Source organism: Rhincodon typus, chromosome 20, assembly GCF_021869965.1.
Source record: "Rhincodon typus isolate 14 chromosome 20, sRhiTyp1.1, whole genome shotgun sequence".
NCBI lineage: Eukaryota > Metazoa > Chordata > Chondrichthyes > Orectolobiformes > Rhincodontidae > Rhincodon > Rhincodon typus.
Genome location: NC_063351.1, coordinates 1,525,570 through 1,552,466, shown reverse-complemented (window position 1 = coordinate 1,552,466; position 26,897 = coordinate 1,525,570). Strand labels below are relative to the sequence as shown.

Here is a 26,897-nt window from a genome sequence, read left to right as displayed (position 1 = left end):
AGCTCTCTGCATACAGGCTGTAGTTTAATACAGCTCAGCTGCTGATGGCCCACAGTGCTTCACCGACACCCAGTATTGAATTGCTACATCTATTCAAAGTCTATCAACACAATGAGAATATCACACAAAACGATGTATAATAAAACAAAGACCTGCAGGTGCTGGAAATCTGAAATAAAAATAAAACTGATGGAGAAACTCAGTGGGTCTGGCAGCATCTGTGGAGATAATGCAGACTTAAGTCCAATTCACGATGTTGCTTGACCAGTCTGTGATACAGCTCTCCAAATTTGCACTAAGCTCCCAGGTGCTAATTAAAAGATTTTGCAGTGTCAACAGAGTTGGATTTCCCGTTCTTTCTTCCACTACCTAGATTGATGCCATGTTGTTTGTTTGCTTCACTTAGACTTTGTAGCAGCTTGATATAAAAACAGTGGTTTGCTAGGCTATTCAACAACGTTGTTGTAATATTGCTCCATACCCACAGCACTCAACTGAGGCAGAAACAGCACTACAGCTTTGGTGTCAGCATGAGCAGACATATCAATATCATTTGTTGTTAGAGATTAAACAAATTCCTCAGGGCTGTCATGGTGCAGTGGTAGTGTCTCTAACTCAGAATTACATCAGCTCCATAAGTGTCCTAACAAACTTGAATAGGTTGATTAAAAAGATATCTTTTTAGAGGTCACCATAGACTTGTTAATTCTAGATTTAATAACTGAATTTAAATTACACTATTTGCTGTGTTGTGTTTCAAACCCATGTCCTCCAAGCATTAGCCTGGCATCTGGGTTACTGATGCAGTGGCATTCTCACTAAATCATCTGCCTGTGAGGGAGGCAAAGATCTTAAATTAAATTTGGGCCATTCAGGGGTAATGTCAGAAAACACTTCATGAAGGGTTAGTCAAGATTTGGAACATCAAATTGTTGAGGCTGGGGTCAACTGACTAGATAGAGTTTTATTCAACAAAGCAGGTAGAAACCTATGTGTTCTCCCTACCCAATTACTGACATGGGATATTCCCTTTTCCACTACAGGTTTGTCCTTTCTCCTTCATTCACCTTCACTGGACATTTTGTCCTTTCCTCTCCAATTCTAAAGTCTATTTATCTGGGATTTATCAGTCTTCAGTCTGTCACATGGTTTGAACTTCTGTCCAATTTCTAGTCAGCATTCGGTTTATCATTCTCTTTTGTCATTTCTTTTCAGTCCATAAAATTTGTTCAACAGTTAATATCTGAAAGAGTTGAGCATCAAAGGAATGAGTGTTATTCACCATGGAACAAGTAGACTTTTTGCTTACATAGATGTCACCCAGGAACATACAAATACCTTTTTTTCACAGTTGTTGCTTGTTAAATAAGAGCAACAGCATTTGACACCAGCTCAATGTTGTTTCCCTCAAGAACTAGCTCATCTGAGTCTAGGAAACTGTACATGAAACATTTGGCTTTATATAGATTCTACGAACATAGTTCTCTCCAAGGAAGTTACAGATTTCTACTAGAGATGAGCATAGACTGATCTCACCTTGTAACGGAAACCTAATGTGATGCCCTTGAACATGTTCTGTACATGCCTGCAGATTAGTCCATAGTCCGCACTATGGCCAGCTCTTTTCTGTTACCCTATCAGTTATCAACTTGAAGCTTTTTCTTTGCGGCAAAGCGGCTGAGTTGTGGGGTTAATGTGATTAAATTCCCTGTGCAATATTCCTCCAGGCCCCCTTAGAATGATGATGCAGCCTTTCAAAGTCACATCAATGCAGTCAGGAATGTCAACAATTGCTGAAAATAGTCCTAATTCTCAATTACTCATTTTCAATCTCAGATATTCAACTCCTGTTCAAGCCCAAATAGTACAAAGTTGTTTTTTAAGCATCCAAAGTTCATTTTTTTTTGTTCAAAATGTACTAACTATTTATTTAGTAGAATTGCTTTTCATTCCTTCACAGAATCATCATCTCTGAAACTGTCTTCTTGAAATAAATTGGCAGTGTTTACAGGCAGACTAGTGGTACAGTGGGGTCACAGCATCCTGAATCTGCACCATCAGCAATTTAGAACTAAGTCGTGAGTATAGTACAAAGTAGTACATGGAAGTTTTAGCCTAGAATCAGACTATGTTAGCATTTACTCTTCACATGACTAAATAATTCTTATTATATTACTAATTCTGTTCCCATGTTCCTTCACCCATTGATTCAACCTAATCTTCAATTGTAGACAATCACTATGACAGCAATAATGATTACTGACTCTGGATCTCAATTCCCAGCCCCTCTAACTCAAACCATAGGTTTTATTTATCTAGACTGATCTAATTAATTCCAAAATAAAAGCAAAGTACCAAGGATGCTGGAAATCTGAAACAAACAGAATGCTCAAGAAACTCAGCAGATCTGGCAACATTTGTGGAGAGAGAAACAGTTAACTTTGAGTCTTTTGGAATTCAAAAAGTTAACTAATTAATTTCTATATAGCAGATATTCAAGAACATGCCATTCAGTTAAATCTTTATTTCAGTTCATTCAGTCTTCCAAGGCTGACAGACCAGCTGAGCTTTTCCAGTAATTTCTGTTTTTGTTTCAGGATTTTACTGTCATTCATAGCAAAGTGAGGGCACAGGAGGATGAGAAGTATGCACAAAGTATCCTCTTCCTTATGTTTGCACCAACAACTAGCGTGTTTTCACATGTCTGGACAGTGATTGCTGATTAATGAGACAAATGTGGGGACTCCAAGCAGAGCTAGTATCTACTTCCAAATAGCATCATTGCATGTGCACTTCCACAGGAACCCTGGGGAAGAGGTTCTTATTCTACCCTGGACTAGGAGTATATAGTGCTGGTTGAAGATTCTGCGCAGAGTTTAAAATCATTCAGTAATTTATAGACTAATGAGGGAAAAGGCAATTTCCATCATTAAAGGTATATTAAATCAAATATTATCAACGTTGTTTACAATCTGCATATGGCTGGAATACATAACGACCATCACAAAATAATTCACAAATTGTTCCAATATTAGCATTTATTACCAAGTTCTGGAATTCATACAATGCACAATGAGAAAATACTGGTGATAGGATGTTAAAAGCATCAGTTTTCCTGCTCATTAGGCAATGTCCCTAATTTCTAATTTTTATTTCATCTGCTGTGAAAAGACTTACAAATCCAATCAATGAATCTCAAATAAGGATAGCTGTTCAACATCCAATTGAATAATCTTTTGAATTAAAATTCACAGCAATGCTTTTAACTGTTAAATACTTTAAGAAAATAATATTTTCTATGGAATAGTTCCACATGCGAACAAGTTCACCTCAAAATGCAAATGATTAAAATCAACACAGGGCTGCAGGTCAAACATAAGCAGGAATGTTTCAGGGCACTCAAGTTATCAGAGCTTAACAAAGAAATGCAGGATATAAGGAAAAGCAGCAATAAACTCCAAATCATTCAAAGTGGCAGCTGAGAGAAATAGCTAGATTGTTTTTAACTACTGACATTTGCATTGCTCCCTCCCCACCCCCCCATTTTACAACAGTTAATGTACGTTTTAGAATTCCTCCCCAATTTCACATCTGTTATGAAATCTTGACAAAGAACTATTTCACCTTTCTTCCCTGATGTCTGCTCTGCTTATAAATGGGCTCTGAATAATTTAACACTGCCCACATAAATGGAAACTAGATTTACAAACATTACATTCCTGGAGACAGTTCTGGAATGGGAGGAAAAGGGCATGGGCATTAGCAGTTGGCTCCCATTCCAAATTAATATTCAGGCTTAGGGAGAGATGGTAAGCTCTCACATTCAGACACGAGACAGAACTTCCGTATACGTTGAGCTCAGACAGCTTGGAAAGACTAAAGTACAAGCACATTCCCATGTATGAAGCAGCATGATTGATGTGAATGCGTCAGATTCTGCCTGTTCCCAAAGCTGCTTCTTTGTGGATGCTTTATACAGAGAAAGCCTGTAGTTTGCAAATACTGCAGATTTTAATAATTAGTCTGCTGTAATTTGTGCTATGCATACTGCTCTTACCATTACCAATTGAAGTTCAGGACCATTATCAGCATGCTGTGTGTGTCTGGCCAAATGTCAGGGAAAATGTTCATTGTCCTTTGCTCATACTATGTGATGCGTACACACCAAACTATTGTCTGCTTGTGTTAAGCTAACGATTGGTTAGAAATGGCCATCAAAACTGAAAACGTGTTGTTTCTTCATCAGCTAGTGTTAAATTTGAGCCCGATAAATCCAAAATAAAGAAAAAATTCTATAGACCCAATGGTAAGGCTCCCTCCATCGACCTTTCATTTGTCAATAGAAACCGATTCTGGTTAGCTGCAAGGATCTCTCAGAACCTGGCTTGTTCAGCTCCTGCTTGCTGCAAGTTTCTTTGTGTGTTGATAGATCCAATGTTTTAGTTAGTTTTACCCATGTTACCAGATGAATTTCAGTTTGTTTGCTGCATTTGGGATATTCGCTAAACTGAAAACAGGTTCTTTGTTGTGGATCCACTTTTGCTAGATGTGTCATCGTGTGACTGGTAACCAATAAGAACTTTCAAAGACAGTCCTAAACGTTCTTTGTACAATTGCCTGTAAAATACATGAAGTTGTTTATAAAATATGAGTATCAACACATAACGAAAGTTGAAGGTACAACTGACATTAAACGCACAGTGCTTTCCTGCAACAACAGCGAGTGCCAGGAATCCTATGGTTTATCAACAATGTGATGGATAGATAAGTTTCAAAAAAATGCCTCAGAACTAGGATCTTGGGCCCCTTCCCACCAAAATGTTAAGCTGTCTTTTCAAACATCAGTTGTTGATCTGCTTCTGCCTTTGTCTCAGTTCAGTGAATTTCAGCACGTTTTCTCTTCAGTGACTTCCTGTTTCCCTCCTGCAGACTGGTACTGGAGAGGTTCTGCAACCAGCACATGCCCCACGAGTCAATCAACCGTCTTGTTAAAGAGGCTGGCTGAAATTGTGAGCAGTACAGCTCCTGTTAAAAACTCAGTTGTTGAAGACAGTTCACTGGTGATTAGCCACACCGAATAGGAGGTCCAGGCTGCAGCCCTGCTTTCTGCTCAGTTAGCTCATTTTTAGGCAGGTCAGCAGTTACAGCCAAGAACCAGGCATGAGGACACTTGACCGAGGGAAAGGAATAAACGGAGGCTCAGCTCCTGTTCATTACTCAATGAGATCCGCTGGTGACCAGATTAGGACAAGTAAAGGCACTTGAAACTTGTGGAGCAAGTAACCCCCATCAGGACAGGATGTCAGACATATTAATCCAACATATATATTGGCCACCTCAAACTCTGGGCAACGATCTGCACGCAACCCCCCAAACAAAGGATTACAGGCCCTCAAAGGAGGGAGTGAGACACAGAGACATTCCCCACACTGGGAGAAAAGCCAAGCAGCCACCAGAACTCACACAGAACTGTATCGTGCGCAACAGCAAAACTGAACTATTTCAGGACATGGTAAATTATTACATAAAGATAGTGCAACATGGGAACACGCCAAAACAAAAACAGAAATAGCTGGACAAATTCAGAAGTTCTGGCAACATCTATGGAGGGAAAACAGAGTTAATGTTTTGGATGCAGTGATCCTTCTTCAGAACCGATTGTAACTAGAAAAGATTGGTATATATGCTGAAGATTGTGGAGGTGGTGAGGGTGAGAAATTGGGGCTGGGAAGGAGTAAATGATGGGTGGAGATGGAGGTCAGAGAGAGAACAGCAATTGGGCAGGCAAAACAATGGATAATGGTCAGCCTGGGAGAAAGAAAAGCTGCTAATGGGGACCATTAGTGGGTGAAAATGGGTTGGTTGTGGTATCAGTCCATGTGATGACAAGGCCTGGTGTATAGGGATTGGGGTAAGGACCTGGGTGAAGGTGTTCAGGCCTTAAAATGATTGAACTTGATTTTGAATCCTGAAAGCTGCAAGGACCCAAGAGGAAAATGTAATGCTGTTCTTACAGCTTACACTGAGCTTCGCTGGAGCACTGCGGCAAGCCTGACACAGAGCTGTTGGCCAGGAAACACAGTGGTGTGTTGAACTGGCAGGCAACCTGAAGCTCAGGGTCATTTTTATAGACAAAAGCCAGTCAGTGTTTTGTCTCCCCCTGTGTACAGGAGATCATATTGTGAGCAGTGAATACCGTAAATACAATACAGTCTCGCTTGTCATTTCAACACACCACTGTGTTCCCTGCCCAACATCTCTGCCTCGGGCTTGCTGCAGTGCTCAGTGCAAGCTGAAGAACAGCACTGCATTTTCTGCTTGGAGACTCTGCAGCCTTTAGGGCCCAAAATCAAGTTGAATAATTTTAGGGCCTGAGCATCTTCTCCCATGTCCTTCTCTCAACCCCGAACATCAGGCTATGTCATCAAATAAAAAGAATCAAAGGAACTACAGATGATGGAAATCAGAAACAAAAACAGAAATTGCCAGAAAAACTCAGCAGGTGTTGCAGCATCTGTGGAGAAAAATCAGAATTAATGTTTTAGGTCCAATGACGCTTCTTTAGAACTGGCTTTGTCACCTCTTTGTCTGGTCCCACAACCAACCCACTTTCACCCACTAATGGTCCCCATTAGCAGCTTACCTTTCTCCCAGGCTGACCATTTTCCATTCCTTTGTCTGTCTAACTACTGTTCTCTCTCCCTTTCTCTCTAGGGTGCATCTCCACCTATTGTTTACTCCTCCCTCTCCCTCCATCTTCAGCATATATACCTCTCATTTACCCATCCAATTTCCACGTCCCTTTGCTGTCATCCATCCAACCATATCCCAAATGTTCAAACTTTCTGCCTCGATCATTAACCTTAGATGTCAATTCCACAGCTTCGTTGCTATCTGTTCAAAATCACTTCAGTTCATCGTGCTTGATCTACTCTGAACTGCACTTTAATAACTTTAAACACTTGCATCGTATTTAACAAGTAATGTATATTGATGTAATGGATAAAGCCCCAAATTTACAAGTCTCTTCATGTCTTAGTGCTCCCTACATAAACGGCACACATCCTGGGAAGAACCAAAATTCGGTAAAAGGAATGTAAAGCAGAAGTCACAGCATGGTACAGACAAAATTCCCACCATTCATCCTTTAATACTGAGGATCGTAACGTTAGCACTTACCCTATTGAAACAACTGCATCTCTGTTTTGGCAGTTCCCTGTCCAGATTGCTATTTTGTCACCTTTGGGCCTGACATTTACAACAGCTCCACACACCTCGTCACTGAACTCATCAAAGGCCTCCCCAATCAGACACAAAAGCTGGCACATGGGATAGGAACAGGTAAATAACAGTTATAGATTGCAATGAATCACCTTCATGGATTAAGATTATTATACAAAAATTCCAACAGACTACAAATGTACTGTAGATAACGAGGTCATGAGCAACAGAAAGTCTTAGAACTTTTTGCCATGGTAGTTTTAAAAAAAAAACTTTCATAAGATAATACCATTATTGGCGAAGTAGTATTTGTTGCCCTGTCTAGTTGCTGTCATCAAAGTGGAGCTGAGCTAACAGCATACTTTGGAACACTTTCAAAGAATGGTTCAATACAGCATTAATCTGCATTTGCACAGATACATTAAACAGTCCAGAGCTAACACAACACTGTCCAAGTACAGAATAAAGCTCTCGACTGTATAATTATTGTTACATAATTTGCAAAGGCAACTAACCTGTCTTTAAAATGGACACAGAATCTTAAAGATGACTCTCAGAAGTCATATGACTGATCTTGTTGATTCATTGCAGCCAAAACAGACACACTGATGTGTTATCTTAAAAGTCAGTCATAAACATCATTAACTAATTCAAGAAATTCTAGAATTGTCCATTAAATAAAGTGTGAAGACTCAAAGGTATTGTTGCAGAGGAGATTGAAATTCCTCTCAGTGTCCTTCCGGCAGAATTGCCTTTGGTTTCTGGAATAATGATCCAATGTTATTTGCAGCCATTTTGTTTGATTGCGATTAAACCTTGGCTGAGAGAGCCATTGAGTGTGTAGGGATTAAAAAACTGGATGAAAGAAGTTTCAGCTGAACTGTGAGCAGCATGAGAGAGTAGGGATTTCACTCCAACATCAGCAGCTGCAGAGAAATGGTGCCCAGAAAGCCCTCTGTTGTGCTGATAAGGATATCATGCTGTTTAAGTATTATGCCAGCAGAGCTAACAAAGAAAAGAGACTTTTCCTCACTTCCTGATGCTTCTCTACCTACTATGTTCACCTACAAAGGTAAACTCTTCAATTACAGAAGACACTGCATCTTCTGATTAAGATGTCAAGGTTGAACCCCTTCACTTGGGATTGAGAATCTTAAGCAAATAATGGGCTTGTAATTATACTAGAAATTGATTTCATGTTTAATTTCACATGTATCTTTTATTGTTGATTTAAATGGTTATATCTGTGTTTTAGTTAATAACTTGATCACCATTTTACTGAAATAAAATTTCAGAAATTGTGTAAACTAAGTTTTGTCTTGTTAAAGCTTTGCTGCTGATTATTTATAATTTGAAACATTTGGAAACTAGAAGGGGGCTAAACAAGCTGAACAAATTTGCAGTTTACAGGCTGCTCTGTGGACACGACATGCTCTCTGTCCCAAGTAGCATTCAACTCTGGGTGGCACGGTAGTTAGCATTGCTGCCTCACAGTGCTGTGGCCCTGGGTTCAATCCCAGCCTTGGGCGACTGTCCGCGTGGAGTTTGCACATTCTCCCCGTGTCTGCTTGCATTTCCCCCAGCTGCTTCGGTTTCCTCCCACAGCCCAAAGATGGGCAGGTCAGGTGGATTGGCAATGCTAAATTACAACCTAGTGTCCAGGGATGTGCAGGCTGGGTACATTAGCCATGGTAAATGTGGAGCTACTGTTTGGGGATGAGACTGGGAAGTATGCTCTTCAGAGGATCAGTGTCAGCTCAATGGGCCAAATGGCCTCTTTCTGTTCTGCAGGGATTTAAATGGAAGTACTAATCCTCCTCACAGTGATCATTCATGAGCTCTAAGATTAATTAATTGTTGCCAGATTATAGGACAATTCTATACACACACTTCACAAAACAAGGTTTTCAGCTGGAACGATCCAAAACCAATCACTCCTGGTCCTTTCGGCCAGAGAAGAGACCGTAGATTCCATTTGTCCTCAAAGAAAATCATGACACCCACTCCCACTTTTAACTTCATACAGATGGCCTCAATACTGCATGATGAAAGACTCTCAAACACTCAGTGGAATCAACCCATCTTCAACCATGCATTTCAAACATCTAATAATCTAACAATGAACAGTTAACTTTATTCCTGTAGATAAAATAGACAAGACGTGCATACACCACAGACCTGTTGCTTGAATAACCAATTTGTCCTGAAAACATCAGTGGCATTAGTGAACTGCGTAACTGGCCTGTTTATTTTAATGCCATACCAAAACAGGTGGACTTAAAGCCCAGAATAAAAGCCAATTACAACCTAGATTAAAATTCCAGACTCAAGGGTTGCCAAGAGCATGGTCTGTAAACAGGGTATTTATTTTACTGGAGAGCAATTACCGTTTCCAGCCAGTATCGGTCCAAGTCATTGTGCCTCTGTTGCTTGTTAAGTGTCATTAGCCACCTTCCTCCTCTTTTATTTTTCTCATCTTCCCACATCGGTTTAATACCATCCTGTTAAAATAGTCACATGTTGATGAGCTGCTTCTATGATTTCAGTGATAATCCTGAGCAGGGTCAGGAAGCCTAAAAGAAAACAAAAGCTCCCCTCACGTTTCCCAAGACCCATAATCACAGTCTCCAAGCCCTAGTTATTACAATACAAATACCCACAGGACAAACAAGTTCAACTACCAACTTCACAGACCCCATGGTTTCACTAACCATATCGTTGAAACCAAAGATTAACTCACCAAATTTATTGTCGCTCTGTCAACTATTTTTAACTTCCTAAATCTAACTGTATTAACTTTGACTTTTTAATGTTGAACGATTGCTGAAACCAGAATGAGAAGGCTACTTTACTATCTTAAACTTAAAATAATTCCTTAATTCAATACCATCCCCAAGTAACGTACTCATTAGTAGCTATTCCCAACCAGCAAAAACTACAATTCAAACAGAAAAAGAAATCTCTTGTACCATCTCTGGAGGGTGCAGGCGGGGGGAAAGTATAGATATAAGGATAAAGACGATCAGTCACCAGTCAACACAACATTGCAATGTCAAACAAGCCAGCTGGTTCACTGATGTCATTAGGGAGGGGAATCATGGTTTTTACTTGGTCTGCTTCACACAAGATTCCAGTTATACACCAACATGACTGACAAGTTAAAAATTGATCAAAATTAACCAGGTTCCATCTCATAAGCATTGCACAATCAATTCCCACCCATCCTTCAGGAGTGAGATAGGATGGACGCTGAGCCTTAATCTTACTGCCACATGCTTAAATCTCACCTGGCCTGAGCCTGCAGTGTTTGACACAATGAGCTAAAAGAAAATTCCTCAATGCAACAAGCAATCCCAGGACCCACTCCATTCCTCCACCCACTGAGACATATCGAGCATAACGTTTTTGGTTTGGTCACTGGCATGTGCTGAGCAAGTCAGAAGCTGCTGTTCCAAATGTTGAGCTTCAGTTGAACTCTATGCACTCAAGTTACTATAGTCAGTACACATATTAAAATAAAATTGGTTAGAATATGGTCAATAAATCTGATTCCTTTTGATCTGCCTCCTTTTAGACTCCAGGAAGTCAATTCCTCTCCAACAATCCAGAAAACAGAAAATTAATCAAATTGTTACTGCCAGATAAACATTATTAAGTTTGAAAGCAATAAGCAAAGAGCTTACCTTAAACAAACAGTAATCGCAACCAAACAAAAGTTTACTAGGCTGCTGTATGTGATTATATAACCTATAGAAAGGAAACAAAAGCACATTTAGACATTCAAATATGAATAGTCCAGAACTGTATCCAGTGCTCATGGCAGTGGTGGATACCAGTGGCCAGTGATAGCATGGCTGTCAAATACACAGAATTAAGGCTCCAGTCTCTAAAGAGAGGGGTGGGTTTGCATCCTACCACTGCCAAATTGTAAAAGATGTGATATTGTCCATTTTGGCAGCAAAAATAATAAAATTTCAATTCAGCTTGCCTTCAAGCATTCAGTGAAGCAATGTATGCTGACTGCAAGGCAGCAAGAAAGTCCACACTCATGATCCCTGTCTAAATTCAGCCCAGAGTCACCACCTCTCTCCTCCACTGGGTGGAATTTCCTGGCTGAAAGGCCAGCACTACTTAGTGACATTTGTCCTGTTCTTGGCACCTTAATCTCTATACTGCCATATGCGTATCTGCAGCCAACTTGATGTTATTACATGTGTAAACGTAGTGACACCAGCCACACAGATTCATTCTGGCTCAGGGATGTCATTTGCCAGCGACTGTGCCCATTTGCACATGTGGTGCCATTTCGACAGCCATCTTTGTGTTTGTGCTAACTACTCTGACTAAGCGGTGAGATTGCCGGGTGCTGAGATGCTGAGGGATCTGGGTGTCCTAGTGCATGAATCTCAAAAGGTCAATATGCAGGTACAACAAGTAATTATGATAGCTAATAAAATGTCAACCTGTTGCCATGGGGAATTAAATATACAAATTGAGACGTGATGCTTCAATATAAAAGGCATTGGTGAAACCACATCTGCAATATTGTGTACAGTATTGATTTCCTTATCTAAGGAAGGATGTAGATGTTTTGAAAGCAGTTCAGAATATAAGACCAATACATGAATTTGTGGGTTGTCTTATGAGGAAAGGTTGATCAGGCGAGGCTTGTGCCTCTGAAATTTAGAAGAGTAAGAGATGACTTGATTGAAACATACAAGATCCTGAGGGGTCATGACAATTTGGAGAGGATGTTTCCTCTTATGGGAGCATCTAGAATTACGGGTCACCATTTAAAAGTCAGGGGTCACCTATTTAAAACAGGTAAGGCAATTTTTTTCTCTCTGAGGGTTACAAGCCTTTGGAACTCTCTCCCTTAAAGGTGGTGAAATAGTCAAATATTTTTAAGGCAGAATTAGACAGATTTCTGCTCAGCAGGCGCTGGAGTGGAGGTGGGATGGTTAGGTAATGGGGAGGTAGGAATATGGGTTTAATGTTACAATCAGATCAGCCACAATCTGATTGAGCCTAGTCTGCCAATCAAAGGGCTGAATTGCCGGTCCTACTCAATGTTCATAGAACTGTATGCAGTGGTCGTGGTGGAGGGTCGATACCAGTACTCGTAACTGTATTCAATGCTTTGCACAAATGTTTCACCTTCTGCTCAAATTCTACTTTGCCTTTCTAACCTTACAGCACAGCATCTCATGTTAGCTTTCTTCTCATCCTGCACCAACAGTTTTGATAAGTCAAACACGTCCCTTTCAGTTATCATTTCTTTTTAAACCCTTGTGTCTTTCACTTCTCATATCCCATCACCAGGCACTTCTCCATTTGAAACACAAGTTGTAACTCAACTCCAAAGTTCAACCTACCCAATTTCATTATCTTCCTCCATAATTCAATGCCCTTCTAGGGGTTTCAACATCCCAAATATTACCCAGACTTCAGAAAGAAGGGTTTAGCCACCTTCTCATTACTGCTTCATAATCCTCTGCTGAAAGGCATTTAGTGGGTATATGGCTGATCTGTACCCTCAATCCATTAACAGATCACAGTGCATAACTCCTCATACCCATTGCCTATTCTTCAATTGTCAATTTGCCTCATACCTTAGTTCCAGGTTTTCACTATCCTGTATGCGAGAAAATGGTTTGTCATAGCACCACGAATTGCTTGGCCTCTGATTATAAATTTACAGCTCCTTGTTCTGGGCTTCTCCAAAGCACAAACTCATCTACATCTCCCTTAACTACAGCTGAACTTTCTTAAATACCTCAATTAGATCAAATGGTAAGCGGGGGTCAAGTGCCAATAAATCACAAACACCCCAAAAAATGCAAAAAGGTGAACCCGTATAATCAAAATTGCTAGCTGAGAGCCTGCCATTATTATCAATTCCAGAACACTCAAGATGGCAGCTCATGTGGATTACACCCCAGGAAGATTCAAAACCTGACAGGCAAAAGAATCTGCAATGATTATGTAAGGATGCTTATTGGATGAATGCAAAATGTAAAACAACGCAGGATTGAAAGTCGAGAAGATTAAGGAATAACCTAATTGACATTAGCAACTCATATTTGAGATCCTTATCTCTTTCCAGCATAAAAAAGACTACTTAGTAATATAAGTGCCTCATCTATGCAGACAAGCTTTTAAATAACTGACTGAGACAAAATTTAGACATTGTCTTATGTCAGCATACAGATATCGTGTGTCCCTCTCTACTTCTTCCCACAGTCACTCCAAACATTATACCAGTGCCAGGGTACAATCTACAGGGCCCGAGAGCTATGCAGTACTTTCCCATGTAATCACTGATGCTCTCCCAAAATAAAAACCGTGTAGCTTTATTTCTCTCGACCTGGCTTACTTTGAAGGAGTAAAATTGAGTCATCTGCACATTTCATTCCGTTGGAATCATTATGGTACTGAAGGCCATTCAGCCCATCAAATTCATGCAATCTATTCAATGTACATTACGCAAATCATACTTACGCCCAAAAGTCTTCAACAGTATCAAATTTAGCAATAAGTCGCAAGTTCTCTGTCCAACTTTTGGTCTTGTCATTTTTAAAATACCATAAAGCCCATCTGTAATACAGAACAGAAGCGCAGAGATTATATAACTGCAGTCCTCCATTTCTGGTAACATTCCAGTGAATCAACAATGAACCTTTCCACAGAGTTTTATATCATTCTTTTCTGATAGCCAACATGGAGCCTCAGCATCACAGAATGGTTACGGCTCAGGAGATGCCCAGTTAGCCCATTGTGTCTGCACCATCTCTCCAAATGAGTATTTTGCCCAGTGCCATTCTCCCGCTAGCTCCACATAACTCTACACATCCATCCTTTTCAGATAACTGTTCAATTCCTTCTTGAATGCATCAATTGAATCTGCCTTCAGCATATACTCAAGCAGCACTATCCCAACCTTATCCACCTGCTGCATAAAAATGCTATTTCCTCTTGTTGCATCAGTTTCTCTTGCCAACTATTTAAAAGCTGTACTCTCTTATTCTCAATCCTTTGACAAGTAGAAACAGATTTTTCTTCTTTAAGCTGTCCAACCCTTCATGATTTTGAATACCTCTCTACTGGATTGATTATCAACCTTATTTTCTCCAAAGAAAACAGTCCCAACTTCTCCAATCTCTCTTCATAATTGAAGTTCTTCATCTCTGGAAATAGTCTCATGCATCATTCCTCCACTTGATCCAAAGCCTTCATGTCCTCCCTAAACTGCAGTAGCCAGAAGCGGACACAGTGCTACATCTGAGGCTGAACTAGCGTCTTATACAACAGGACAACAAATAAGGTGGAAGGACCATCATCAGCATGTCAGTGAGATTGGAGAAAGCAAGGCAGAATGAAAGTCACCAAGTCAGAGTGTAAACAAAGAAATTCAGAAGTGGAGCCATTGTCACAGAGCATTGGGAATGGTAGGTACATATCAATTTACTTAAATAGCTCATTTTGTCACCGTGTTGTTTACTCATTTGAAGGCAGAATGCATCACACCTCAGACTGACAGATACCAATTCTTGTGTTTTAGTTTTCTTTCTTAAATGGTTTCTTAACTCAGTTTCACATGTCAGTTTCTGAGAGCTCTGTCTCAATTTCATAGGTCAGTGTCAACTATTTTAGTGATCATGAAGTTATCCAGAGGTTACTGGGTCAACATGTCATGCATATCCTTTTCTCTGTGAGAAGACCACAACTCTCCTTTAATTCTTGAAAATCATTCATACAGGAAATGGTGCCAGTTGTTTCAGCTCAAGCCCCAGATTTTCAAGTGGGTAAAATCATGGTAGTGCATCTAGAAATAGCAAAGTTGCCAGTCACAACCTTTACTGGATGCAGGAGTGGTTGCCAACATTAAGAAGAAAGAAGGGATAAACCAGGAAACTACATGTCACTCAGCTTAACACTGGCTGTGGGAGAACCATGATCAGGGATAAATTAAATTTTCATTTAAAAAGACAGAGGTTAATTGAGACAACAAGGTGCAGGGCTGGATGAACACAGCAGGCCAAGCAGCATCATAGGAGCAGAGAGGCTGACGTTTCGGGCCTAGACCCTTCATCAGAAGAGGGGGAGGGGAAGGGGGTTTTGAAATAAATAGGGAGAGAGTGGGAGGCGGATAGAAGAGGGATAGAGGAGAGGATAGGTGGAGAGGAAACAAACAGGTCGAAGAGGCGGGGATGGGGCCAGGAAAGGTGAGTGTAGGTAGGGAGTTAGGAAGGGGATAGGTCAGTCCAGGGAGGACGGACAGGTCAAGGGGGCGGGATGAGGTTGGTCGGTAGGAGATGGAGGTGCGGCTTGAGGTGGGAGGAGGGGATAGGTGGGAGGAAGAACAGGTTAGGGAGGCAGGGACGAGTTGGACTGGTTTTGGGATGCGGTGGGGGGAGGGGAGATTTTGAAACTTGTGAAATCCACATTGATACCATTGGGCTGCAGGGTTCCCAAGCGGAATATGAGTTGCTGTTCCTGCAACCTTCGGGTGGCATCGTTGTGGCACTGCAGGAGGCCCAGGATGGACATGTCGTCTGAGGAATGGGAGGGGGAGTTGAAATGGTTTGCGACTGGGAGGTGCAGTTGTTTGTTGCGAACCGAGCGTAGGTGTTCTGCAAAGCGGTCTCCGAGGTTAATTGAGCCTGGATTTGTTAAAGATCAATTATGTCTGACTAACTTGACAAAATTATTTTGATAATGTAACAGAAAATACTGATCGATGCAGCGCAGAAACTGTCGTATGTATCAATTTTCAGAAGGCATTTGACAAAAGTGACAGAAAGGAGGCTTATTAAGAAGGTGGAAATCCGTGGAATTAAGGAGAAAATGCAGTACGGATATGGAATCAGCACAGTGACGAAGCAAAGGATACTCTGTAGTGGTGCTCCAACGGTGAATTTTTAGGTCCAGGGCAATATTATAGAAAAAACTAGTCAGTTATAGTGAGGAACATTATAAAATTTTCAGATGGCGTGAAACTTGGCAACATAGTGGAACAAGAATAGCTGCAGATTTCAGGATGACAGACAAGATACTAAAATGCACAGAAGGATGGAGTAAATGAGTCGAGAACTATGAATTCATGCACTTTCATGGAGAGAACAAATGGGACACCTTAAAAAAGGTAAACAAGCATGGAGAGTTTGAGGTCCATATACGAACATCTTTAAAGGTGGCAAGCCTAGTTGAAAATGTAAATTAAAATCATATGAGTTACTTGGGTTATAAACAGATTAAAGCAAAGAGACTGTGCTAGAACTGTATAAATCACTAGCCAGATCGCAGCTGAAATACTGAGATCCATTCCAGGCAGCACGCTGTCAGTAAGATGGAAAATCTTAGAAACCAGAGTACAAATTTTTAGGGTAAAAGTTCAGCACAACATCGTGGGCCGAAGGGCTTGTACTGTGCTGTACTGTTCTATGTTCTAAATGAGGCTTACAAGCAATGAAGGAATTTATCTCTGAGGAAAGGTAAATAAAAAAGTGCCAAGAGATGGTCTAACAGAGGTTTCCAAGATGACCCGACATTTTGATAAGGTAGAGAATGAGTGTTCCCCTAGTGAGATAGATAATAACCAGAAGCATATATATGTATAACATCAATGGCAAAATATCTTGGAAGAAACAATCTGATGAGTTGTCAGCTTCTGAAACGCTCTCGTGGAAAAGGTTATGGATGCCAATTCCATTGGGAATTACAAAAGCAAGTTGGATAGTTATTGAAGATGGAGGAACTTACAGGACTAGGGACAAAAGGTGGCTGTGTGGGACTAAGCACCATTGCTCTTTCAAAGACTCAGTAGACTCATGATGGGTCAAATGGTCACTTTTTGTGCTGCAATTTCTATGATTCCCATAAAAGGCTTCCAAATTGTACATAAAGCTGTCACTGCATCCTAACTCAATCTTGTACATATTCAACACTTGACTTCTACACTCTTAACACCAGATACAAAACACTAAGTTACATGCAGATCTTGAACCCACTACTATGTCCTCAAATTGCTGCAAAAGCACTTGTCCAACCCTGATACACAGATTTAAACTGACCTGTTTTGCAGAGGGTGTTTTAGGTATTGATCCTGGCTTACAGTTTCAGGACACACTTCTGGTGCCGCTGCTGAATCAGCTTCCAGGACCTCAGGTACTTCTTGCTGGAAAATAAATAGTGAAGATTCGAGCATACTGAGAGAATTATAAACATCATCTTTACAAAGTTTTGTAAGGTACAAAAGACAAAAATCTGTGAGTTTCATAAAGTCATGTGTAAAGATATTGCAGCCTCCAGTCCTCTTTTGCCTGACCACCACAGCAAAACGATGCTTAATCCACAAAGCTGGCTCTGCATTGTACCTTTATGTCTGAGCAATTGGACACTGCATAATTGGCCAAAAACTGACGACAAGTGTTGTGAAGATTCATAACATTCGGTTATTTGAGAACTTGGTTTCCAAAGTGGAGGATGTACAATCAATAGGGAAGTGGTGCTGCACAAACCAATGGAGCTTCAGGTTAATAAGTCCCCAGGCCATTAAAAATGGAATTAGAATTACATTTTATTGTCACCTGTACTCAAGTACAGGGATACAGGAGCACAGTGAAAAGTGTACAAATTCGCCATTCCAAGCGCCATCATGAGTACAAAAGTACCTGGGTACAAAATCTTAGGTACAAAGTAGAAAAATAAAGAAGTAAGGTAAAAATTCAGCATTATAGGTCTTCTTTAGCCATGGACCTTCAGACGCTCCATTCTGGGCTTTGCCTACGAGAGCTTGATCTCTCCCCCAAACTGCTGTCTCGCTGCTGACCTCCACGTTCCCTGCCAGCCTTGCCAGCCACTCTAGTTCTGCCAGGCTCACTGGTACCAAAGTCCCAGCTGCTGCCACACTCCAGACCCCAATGCTGTCGCCTCCACGGGCAAGCTCTCTCCAGAAAGTAAGTAACTTTCATCTCAGGGTTTTAAAAGAGGTTGCTAATGTTGGAAATAATTTTCCAAAGTTCAGTAGATTCTGGGAAGGTTCCATCAAACTGGAATGTAGTGAACATATCTTTCTATTCAGAAAGGGTGGAGGTGTTGAAAACAGGAAGCTACAGGCTGGTTAGTTTGATGCTCACCATGGAGAAAGTGTACAATCATTAAGGAGGTTATAATTAGACAATTGGAAAAAACTTCAAAGTAATCATGAAGAGTCAACATGGGGTTTACTGAAAGGGAAATAATGTTTAACCAATTTATTAGAGGTCTTTGAGGGAGTAACCTGAACTGTGGACAAAAGGGGGCCGGCAGACTTGGATTTCTGGAAGGAAATTTGACAAGGTGCCATGTGAAAGGTTATGGTGTATTGTAGGTGCTCATGGTTTTAAAAAAGTTTTAAATTAATTCACACAATGTGGACATCGCTGGCTCGAAAAGCATTTATTGTCCCTTCCTAATTGTTAAGAGTCAACCACATTGCTGTGGCTCTGGGATCCTGCAACAGTCTGTGCAGGGGCCCCAACGTTTTACAATTTACATCAATGACTTAAAGGAGGGGAGCAGGAGGGGCTGTTTTGTGGTACAGTGGTCACATTCCTACCCCTAGATCAGGAGGCCTGGGTTCATGTCCCACTTGCTCTAGAAGTGTGTAATAACATCTCCGAACAGTTTGATGAGAAAAATAGGATAAATTTAAAAAATATTAAATGAGGGCCCAAAGGCAAAGTAGCTGAACTTACAGATCACACAAAGATAGGTCAGAACGTATATTGTGAAGATGACATCAGGAAGACACAGATGGGTGTAGATAGGTTGAGTGAGTGGGACTAAGTACAGCAAATTGAGTATAATGTGAGATAATCTGAAGTTGTTCACTTTGGCAGAAAGAATAATGTCTTGACTAGAGTCAACCTGCTTTGCTTACATTTAAATGAAGCTTGGCAGTTAATTGCCAGTTACCATTAATGTGTGCATTCTCCCTGTCTCTACCAATCCGAGGCAACTTGTCAATCAACAGGTCCTCTCTGTTCATACAGTTCAAAATTTAGTCCCCTCTGCATTGGTATACTTGTGAATTGTCCTGATGAGCCCAAGACGAAACACTTTAACAAAGTGTGCTATTTTTAAGCAATACTCAAGGCTAAACGTATACGAGACTGTACCTTTTATTGTCACAAACAAAATATTGTGGCTGAATGATAGTAAGCTTTAGTCTCAGATGCTGGATTTCAAATATTAAACTGAAATTTTACCTGCCTGTTCAAGTCGATGCAAAAAACTCATGGCACTATTCAAAAGGTAGTTCACCCAATGTCTATACCAATCATGAGCTCACTAGAATTTTGTAGGAAGCTAGGAAACCGATTGCTGCGCCCCTAGCTCAGATATTTGTACCATCAATAGCCACAAGTGAGGTGCTGGAAGACTGGAGGGTAGAAAGGTAGTGTCATTATTTAAGAAAGGTATAATGAAAAGCCAGGAAACTACAGACTGGTGAGCCTGATGTTAGTGGTGGTAAATTGTTGGAGGGAATTCTGAGGGAGAGGATTTACATGTATTTGGAAAGGCAAGGACTGATTAGGGATAGGCAACACGGTTTTGTGCATGAGAAATCGTGTCTCATTAACTTGATTTTTTTCAAGATGTGACAAAGAAGATTGATGAAGGCAGAGGGGTGGACATTGTCTATGGACTCCAGGAAGACATTCAACAAGGTTCCACAGGGTAGACTGGTTAGCAAGGCTAGATCACATAGAATCCAGGGAGAGCAAGCCATATGGATTGAAAACTGGCTTGAAGATAGGAGACAGAGGGTGGTGGTGGAGCGTTGTTTTTCAGGCTGAAGACCTGTGACCAGTAGTGTGCCACAAGGATTGGTACTAGGTCCATTGCTTTTTGTCATGTATATAAATGATTTGGGTGTGAATATAGAAGATATGATTAGTAAGCTTGCAGATGGCACCAAAATTGGTTGTGCAGTCGACAGTGAAGAAGGTTATCTCAGAGTACAACGGGACCTTGATCAGATGAGCCAAGGAGAGTGGCAGAGGGAGTTTAATTTAGATAAATGGGAGGTGTTCCATTTTGATAAAGCAGATCAGGGTAGGACTTATTCACTTAATGGTATGGTCCTGGGGAGTGTTGCCAAACAAAGATCTTGAGGTGCAGGTTCATAGTTCTATGAAAGTGGAGTAGCAGGTTGGCAGGATAGTGAAAGTGTTTGGTAAGCTTGCCTTTATTGGTCGGTGCATTGAATATAGGAATTGGGATGTCATGTTGCGGCTGTACAGGAAATTTGTTAGGCCACTTTTAGAATACTGCTTTCAATTCTGGCCTTCCTGCAATAGGAAGGATATGGTGAAGCCTGAAAGGGTTCAGAAACGATTTTACAAAGATGTTGCTGAGGTTGGAGGATTTGACCTAAAGGGAGAGGCTGAATAGGCTGGGGCTATTTTCCCTAGAGCATCGGAGACGGAGGGGTGATCTTATATGCAGGTTTATTAAATCATAATGGGCATGGATAGGTTGAATAGCAAAGCTCTTTTTCCCATGATAGGGGAGTCCAAAATTAGATGGCATAGTTTTAAGATGAGAGGGGAATGATTTAAGAGAGACCTAAGGGGCAATTTTTTTTTAAAACAGAGGACAGTGCGTGTATGGAATGAGCTGCCAGAGGAAGTGGTGGAGAATGGTACAATTACAACATTTAAAAGGCATCTGGATGGTTAGACGAATAAGAAGATTTTAGAGGGATATGGGCCAAATACTGGCAAAATTAGACTAGATTAATTTCTGATATATAGTTGCATGGACGACTTGGACCAAAGGGTCTGTTTCCATGCTGTACATCTCAATGGCTCTAACATCACCAAAAACAGGTTTTTCTTATTGATTCACGGGTTTTGTTCGTTGGGCTAGCATTTATTTCACATTCCTAGTTGCCCTGTAGAAAGTGGTGGTCAGGTGCCTTCTTCAACCACTACAATCCATCCGGCATCAGTACACCAAGAATGCCATCAGGGGTGGGTATCCAGGATTTTGACCCAGTGACATAAAGGAATGACAATATATTGGCTTGGAGGGTAACTTGCAGATGGTGGTCTTTCCACGTATTTAGGGTTTGGAGGATGCTACCCAAGGGGCCTTGGTGAACTTCTGCAGTGCATCTTGTAGGTGGTACATGCTGCTACTAATGGTCATAGGCGGTGAAGTAAGTGTAAGATATGATGCCAGTCAAGCACACTGCTTTGTCCTGGATGGTGCCAAACATTTTGCATATTGTTGGAGCCACACACATCTAGACAAGTGGGAAGTAGTCCATCACATACCTGACTTTTTAATGATAGTCAGGCTTTTGGGAGTCAAATGGCAAGTTACTTGCTGCAGGATTCCCTGCCTCTGCAAATACAACTTTTATATGATTAGTCCACTTCAATTTCTAGTCAATGGTAACCCCTGAGATATTGATAGTGGAAGATTTAGCAATGGTAATGCCATTAATCATCAAGGGGCAAGTTAAGTTGTCTCTTACTGGAGATGGAAATTGTCTGGGAGTAGTGTGACATGAATGTAACTTGCCACTTGTCAGCCCAAATCGGGATATTGTCCAAGTCGTGCTGCATTTGAACATGGACTGTTACAGTACCTGAGAAGCCGCACACAGTGCTGAACATTGTACAGTCATCAGCGAACATCCCACTTCTGACCTTATGATGGAGGGAATGTCATTGACAAAGCAGCTAAAGATGGTTGAGCCAAGGATAGTACCCTGACGAACTCTTGAAGAAATGCTCCATGATTACTGGCAGCCCCAACAACACTCAAGAAGTTGACACCATCCAAGACAAAGCAGTCCGATTGATTGGCACTACATCCACAAGCACACACTCCCTCCACCACCAATGCTCAGTAGCAGCAGTATGTAATATCTGCAAGATCCTAAGAAAGTACCTTCCAAACCAACAACCACTTGCATCTAGAAGGACAAGGGCAGCAAACACATGGGAACACCACTACCTTATTTCCCCTTCAAGCCACTCACCATCCTGACTTGGAAATATATTGCTGTTCCTTTACTGTTGTTGGGTCAAAATCTTGGAATTCCTTCCCTAATGGCATTGTGGGTCAACCTGCAGCAGGTGGACTGCAGCGGTTCAAGAAGGCAGCTCACCACCATCTTTTCAGGGGCAACTAGGGATGGGTAAGAAATGCTGGCCAGCCAGCGACGCCCACATCCCACAAAATAATGAAGAAAAAAAACAAACAAAAAAGTCATTCACTGCTGTTTGTGCAGCTTCACTGGAAAAATGGATACATTTTGGGGTATCCTATTTTCTGTTCTTGGATGTCTTTGATTAAAGAGAATCGCATGTCTGAGTCTGACGTATTATGCTAAGCAGATAGTTAAAAACTGCAAAGGGACATTGATGGATTAACTAGGCAGAACTGCTTTGTATGGAGTTGACTGAGTGGGGAAAGTACAAAGTCTTCAACCTTGATTGAAGAAAGTTTTGCCAATGTTGAGAAGCTGGGAACTGTGGAGGTGCGATGGCTTTTAAGGGGTACTACAGAAGTTTGTTTTAATATTGGTGCAAGCTCAAGAGGCTAAGAGCCTCTGAGCAGGTACAAAAGAAATTGAAAGACGCAAATGGCATGTTGGCCTTTGTCCTGAGAGGGCTGTAATATAAACATTTAGAAGTTTTGCTATTAAAACAAAGTGCTGGGGAAACTCAACAGGTATGGCAGGATCCATGGAGCGAAAAACAGAGTATTTTGATTTTATTTGGAAGTTACGCTATGGCTAACTTATACCCCATTTACAGCACAATGCAGCTTCAGACACTGCATCACAAGGAGAAGACATTTTGAAAGGGGTGCAGATTTATCAAGATGATAGCAGGACTAAAACGGGCTAATTTCATGAGGACTAGGTACATGAACTAGAATTCCCTCTTAATATTTTTGGATTGCATGGTTGATTTGCTTAAGCACGCAAACTCTTTAAATTACTTTATACCTTCAGCACTGTGTGCTGAGTATCGCAATAGTGTTTGATTGTGCACAGGAACTTGCAGGTTACTATACAATTGCACAGCGCAGAAAGAACTTACTTTTGCCCCCTTGAGTGTTAAGATTAAGGGGCAATCTAATTAAGGTGTCTGAAGGCTCCAATGGGTTCAGTGGAGGGGGTAGAGAAAGCATGAAAATTTCAAAACTGAAATCGAAAGATTTCTTCTTGAAAGAGAAAAAGAATTGTTAGGGTGGAGCAAGATGCTGATCAGCCATAACTACACTGAATGGTAGTACAGCCGTGACAGAATAAATGTCCTGCTTCTGTACCTGTGTTGTAGAAAACATCACTCCTTGTAACAGCAGCTTACAATAGATATCACAGGATGCTCCCGTCCAAGATTGTTCCTTCAGGTTAGAATCTCACGGTTGCAGAAGAGTGGACTGTGAAGATTTAAAAGTATCTAGGGCAAAAATACTGGGCATTTTCTGTTGTGACTGTTCAGACAACCTGAACCTCAATTTATCAGTGTTTACACCTTTGACAGGTGACAAATTGACATTTTCTAGGCAAATAGCCTAATCCTTGCTAATCCAGATCTTTCTTGCACTAATACGGTGACCAAAATGTAAAATTTGGGCCACATACATTCTATATCTGATAATTTGTCATTTTTGCACCAAATTCTTTCACGTGCTACCCAACTCATAACAAAACCCTATCTTCAACTCAGTCCTGAACAGAATCAACCTGGTTCAAGAGGGAATGCACTAGCTGCTGGAACATGCTAGATGCATTTTTCATTCTGAAATGTTTGATCCAAGAACTCTTGCACCTGAGTTCTTGAATGAAAAATGCACCTGACCTCAAGAGAGTCAATACCCTTCAGTCAGGTCTGGAGTCATTAAATAACTGCTTTACCAGCTTACGTAGCATTGGTTGCTGTTGAAATTATAATTACCTACAGATTCTTCCTAGAGAATTCTCTCACTCACAGGGTGCCAACTTCCCTGTGCTTCTTTCTTACTATGGAGCACTCCACCAACAGATCATTCTCCTGGGCATGAAGGCCCTTGTTTGGTTGTGCAAGTGCAGGAAACCCAAAAGTAATTTCTTGTCATGAACTGTGAAGAAACACATTAGAGTCAGCCTATAAACTAATGGACAAGCCTTATTCTCCCTCTGGGCAGCTACATGTCATGAGTATTTCTCGTCCTTGGAGGCATTACCATTTTCCTTCGGTTGGCCTGGCACTGAGAAACAATTGAACATATAAATCTTTGCGCTTGACGAGAATGTACAAGCATGTCCAACAGCCATTAGCTGGTTACATTCCACAGACAAACAAATTACCTAGCAATACAGGGATAACAAGATGGAGAGCTGGATGAACACAGCAGGCCAAGCAGCATCAGATGAGCAGGAAAGCCGAATTTTCGGGTCTGGACCCTTCTTCAGAAATTCACTTACCAATATAGCTATTCAATCACTAGTACAGTGTACACTTACACCTTGCACAAATTCAGCCACGCTGCCTGACTCCTCAGTTCAACCTGCCCCTACACCAGCCCAAATTCCTAATTCCAAACGTATGTAAACGATGAACAGTAGTTTCTGCATGAGTTCTGGTAAAAATATTACTCCTCAGTCTGAACAACTCCCCCTTAAATCTACACTGGTTTCTGCTTCTGTAGCCACCTTGCTAGCTGTACTGGTACTAGACTGACTCCACATGTTCCGTGACCTAAATGTTGAGTTAGCTCTGCAATTACTTACCACTGGTGTTTTGATACGCTGACTATATTACACATTACATCAGCTGTGACTCAGCAGTTAGCAGTCTTGCCTCAAAGTAAGAAGGCTGTGTTTAAGCCCCAGTCCAGAAGGTTATCCACAAAAATCTAGGCTAACGCTTTAATATAATACTGAAGGATACTGAAATCACATGGATGAGATATTAAACCAATCCTCATCATTTGCATTCTCAGGCAGATGCAAAAGATTCCAGGATGATACTTTAAGGCCATGGCAACAATTATTTGACTTGATTGATTAACTGACTTGATTGATTAACAGATTTGATTGTTGTTTATGCAAATTGGCTGCCACATTTCCTATGCTTCCAAGTAGTTAATAAGCAGCCAAGTTTTGGGATGTTCTGAGATTGAAATAAATATATCTACTTTTCTCTACCGTAACTCACCTACTCTGATCCACCCAAAGAATTAAATTATAAGTTTGAGCAATACCTTCCATTCTGAATTGTTTCAGTTATGGTTTTTCCCATTACATGAGAGTAAAGATTCCAACATCTTTCCATCAAAATCTATACTCCCTAGACTTGCTCTATTTCAATCTCCTATTTCTGATCAATATAACTATTACACAGATTGATTCTAACAATGTTACCTCCTCCCATCTTAACTTGCATGAAATGCATATGTATTTATATGGAATTTATAGTGTCCCTCTTTCATTCATAAATGTCTTCATATTTTTATTAGATCATCTTCTACTGTTATATTTGCCGTCTTTAGAGTGACTGAAGTAATTATTTAATATTTGTTATATTGTGATGATCCCATAAGATTCGTTTTCGATAGTCACTGAATTCCTTTGGTCATCCTCCCTATAAGCCCAATCCCTTGCCCAATGGCCCTAGCTCAGTTATCAGCACCACCTCCCGCCAGCCAAAGGCCCACTACCAGTTCCGGAAAAGCAGCACGCGCTCAGCTACCCCATAGTTCAAGGACAGAGCTTCCTACACTATCCAGCTCAACAGTCCTCATCCCATCCCTGGAGATTGTCTTCACACAGTACACTCCGATCCGAGGCCCTCCACTCCAAGGCCCGGCTACTCCACACTCCATTCCCGCCTAGCCACTGCACCCGGGCCCAGAGCCAGGCTTCCACTCTAAACTCCACCTACCCAGCCCGACCAATCTAACCGTTACCGGCCCACATAAACAGTCAGCCCAACTCCACTCGATCATCTCTCGCCACCCGATCTTCTCTCACCGGCTCCGCTGTTGTCGCCGGCTCCGCAGTCGCCATCTTGCTGTCTTCGAGGCCCCTCCCCCAAGCCCGCGCACATCCACCAATCACAGGGTCTGCACCAGACAGCCAATGGAAGGCCGCACTAACATCAGCCAATCGCAGCGTCTCTCCATCCACCAATCAGCAGACACACATTGATCCGCCAATAAAGGTACGGTTTCTGGTGTAGGGACGAAGCTGGATCGTACTCTGAATGGCTGCCTGACTGTCCAATAAAGAGTGGGTTGTTAGGCTGTTGGCGGCTGATTTATCAGTATCCCGGAGGTCGCGAGTACTTATCCTACCTATGTCTCAGCTCCGAGTAGTTAAGGCTGAGATTGAAGCTGCTAGCCTTAGACTAGCTGATTATGGTCAAACAAGTAATACTTCGATTGTGTGGCGTATCTATTTCGCATTCGTATGTTCTGAGTGGATTACAGGTCTTGGTCTTTAGTTTAGGCGACAGATAGAGCATATTTTCTTATTTGTTTCAGAGATAGTAGGAACTGCCGATGCTGGAGAATCTGAGATAACAAGGTGTAGAGCTGGATGAACACAGCAGCATCAGAAGAGCAGGAAAGCTGACGTTTCGGGTCTAGACCCTGCTTCAGAAATGGGGGAGGGGAAGGAG

General features: G+C 41.3%; 1 protein-coding gene and 1 pseudogene across 1 annotated transcript; both read right to left on the bottom strand.

The window, feature by feature from the left end:
• Nucleotides 1-1,201: 1,201 nt before the first annotated feature.
• LOC109924371 lies at nucleotides 1,202-4,457 on the bottom strand (annotated as a pseudogene).
• eif4e1c (eukaryotic translation initiation factor 4E family member 1c) lies at nucleotides 3,021-26,335 on the bottom strand. Its single transcript, XM_048608926.1, has 7 exons — nucleotides 26,249-26,335; nucleotides 17,295-17,398; nucleotides 13,723-13,818; nucleotides 10,905-10,968; nucleotides 9,609-9,722; nucleotides 7,180-7,319; nucleotides 3,021-4,617 (listed from the first exon to the last, which is right to left on the bottom strand). The coding sequence occupies exons 1-7, from the start codon at nucleotides 26,282-26,284 to the stop codon at nucleotides 4,503-4,505; spliced, it is 669 nt and encodes a 222-aa protein (XP_048464883.1). The 5' UTR covers nucleotides 26,285-26,335; the 3' UTR covers nucleotides 3,021-4,502.
• Between the last annotated feature and the right edge of the window lie 562 nt (nucleotides 26,336-26,897).

What these genes read in the sequence shown, in the direction of transcription:
- eif4e1c (XM_048608926.1), bottom strand. Translation starts at nt 26,284, where the DNA reads ATGGCGACTGCGGAGCCGGCGACAACAGCGGAGCCG. An exon ending in ACCGATACTGGCTGGAAACG is followed by an intron (nt 7,320 to 9,608) that starts GTAATTGCTCTC and finishes CCCATGTGCCAG; the next exon opens with CTTTTGTGTCTGATTGGGGA. An exon ending in GATGCAGTTGTTTCAATAGG is followed by an intron (nt 4,618 to 7,179) that starts GTAAGTGCTAAC and finishes TGTATTTTACAG; the next exon opens with GCAATTGTACAAAGAACGTT.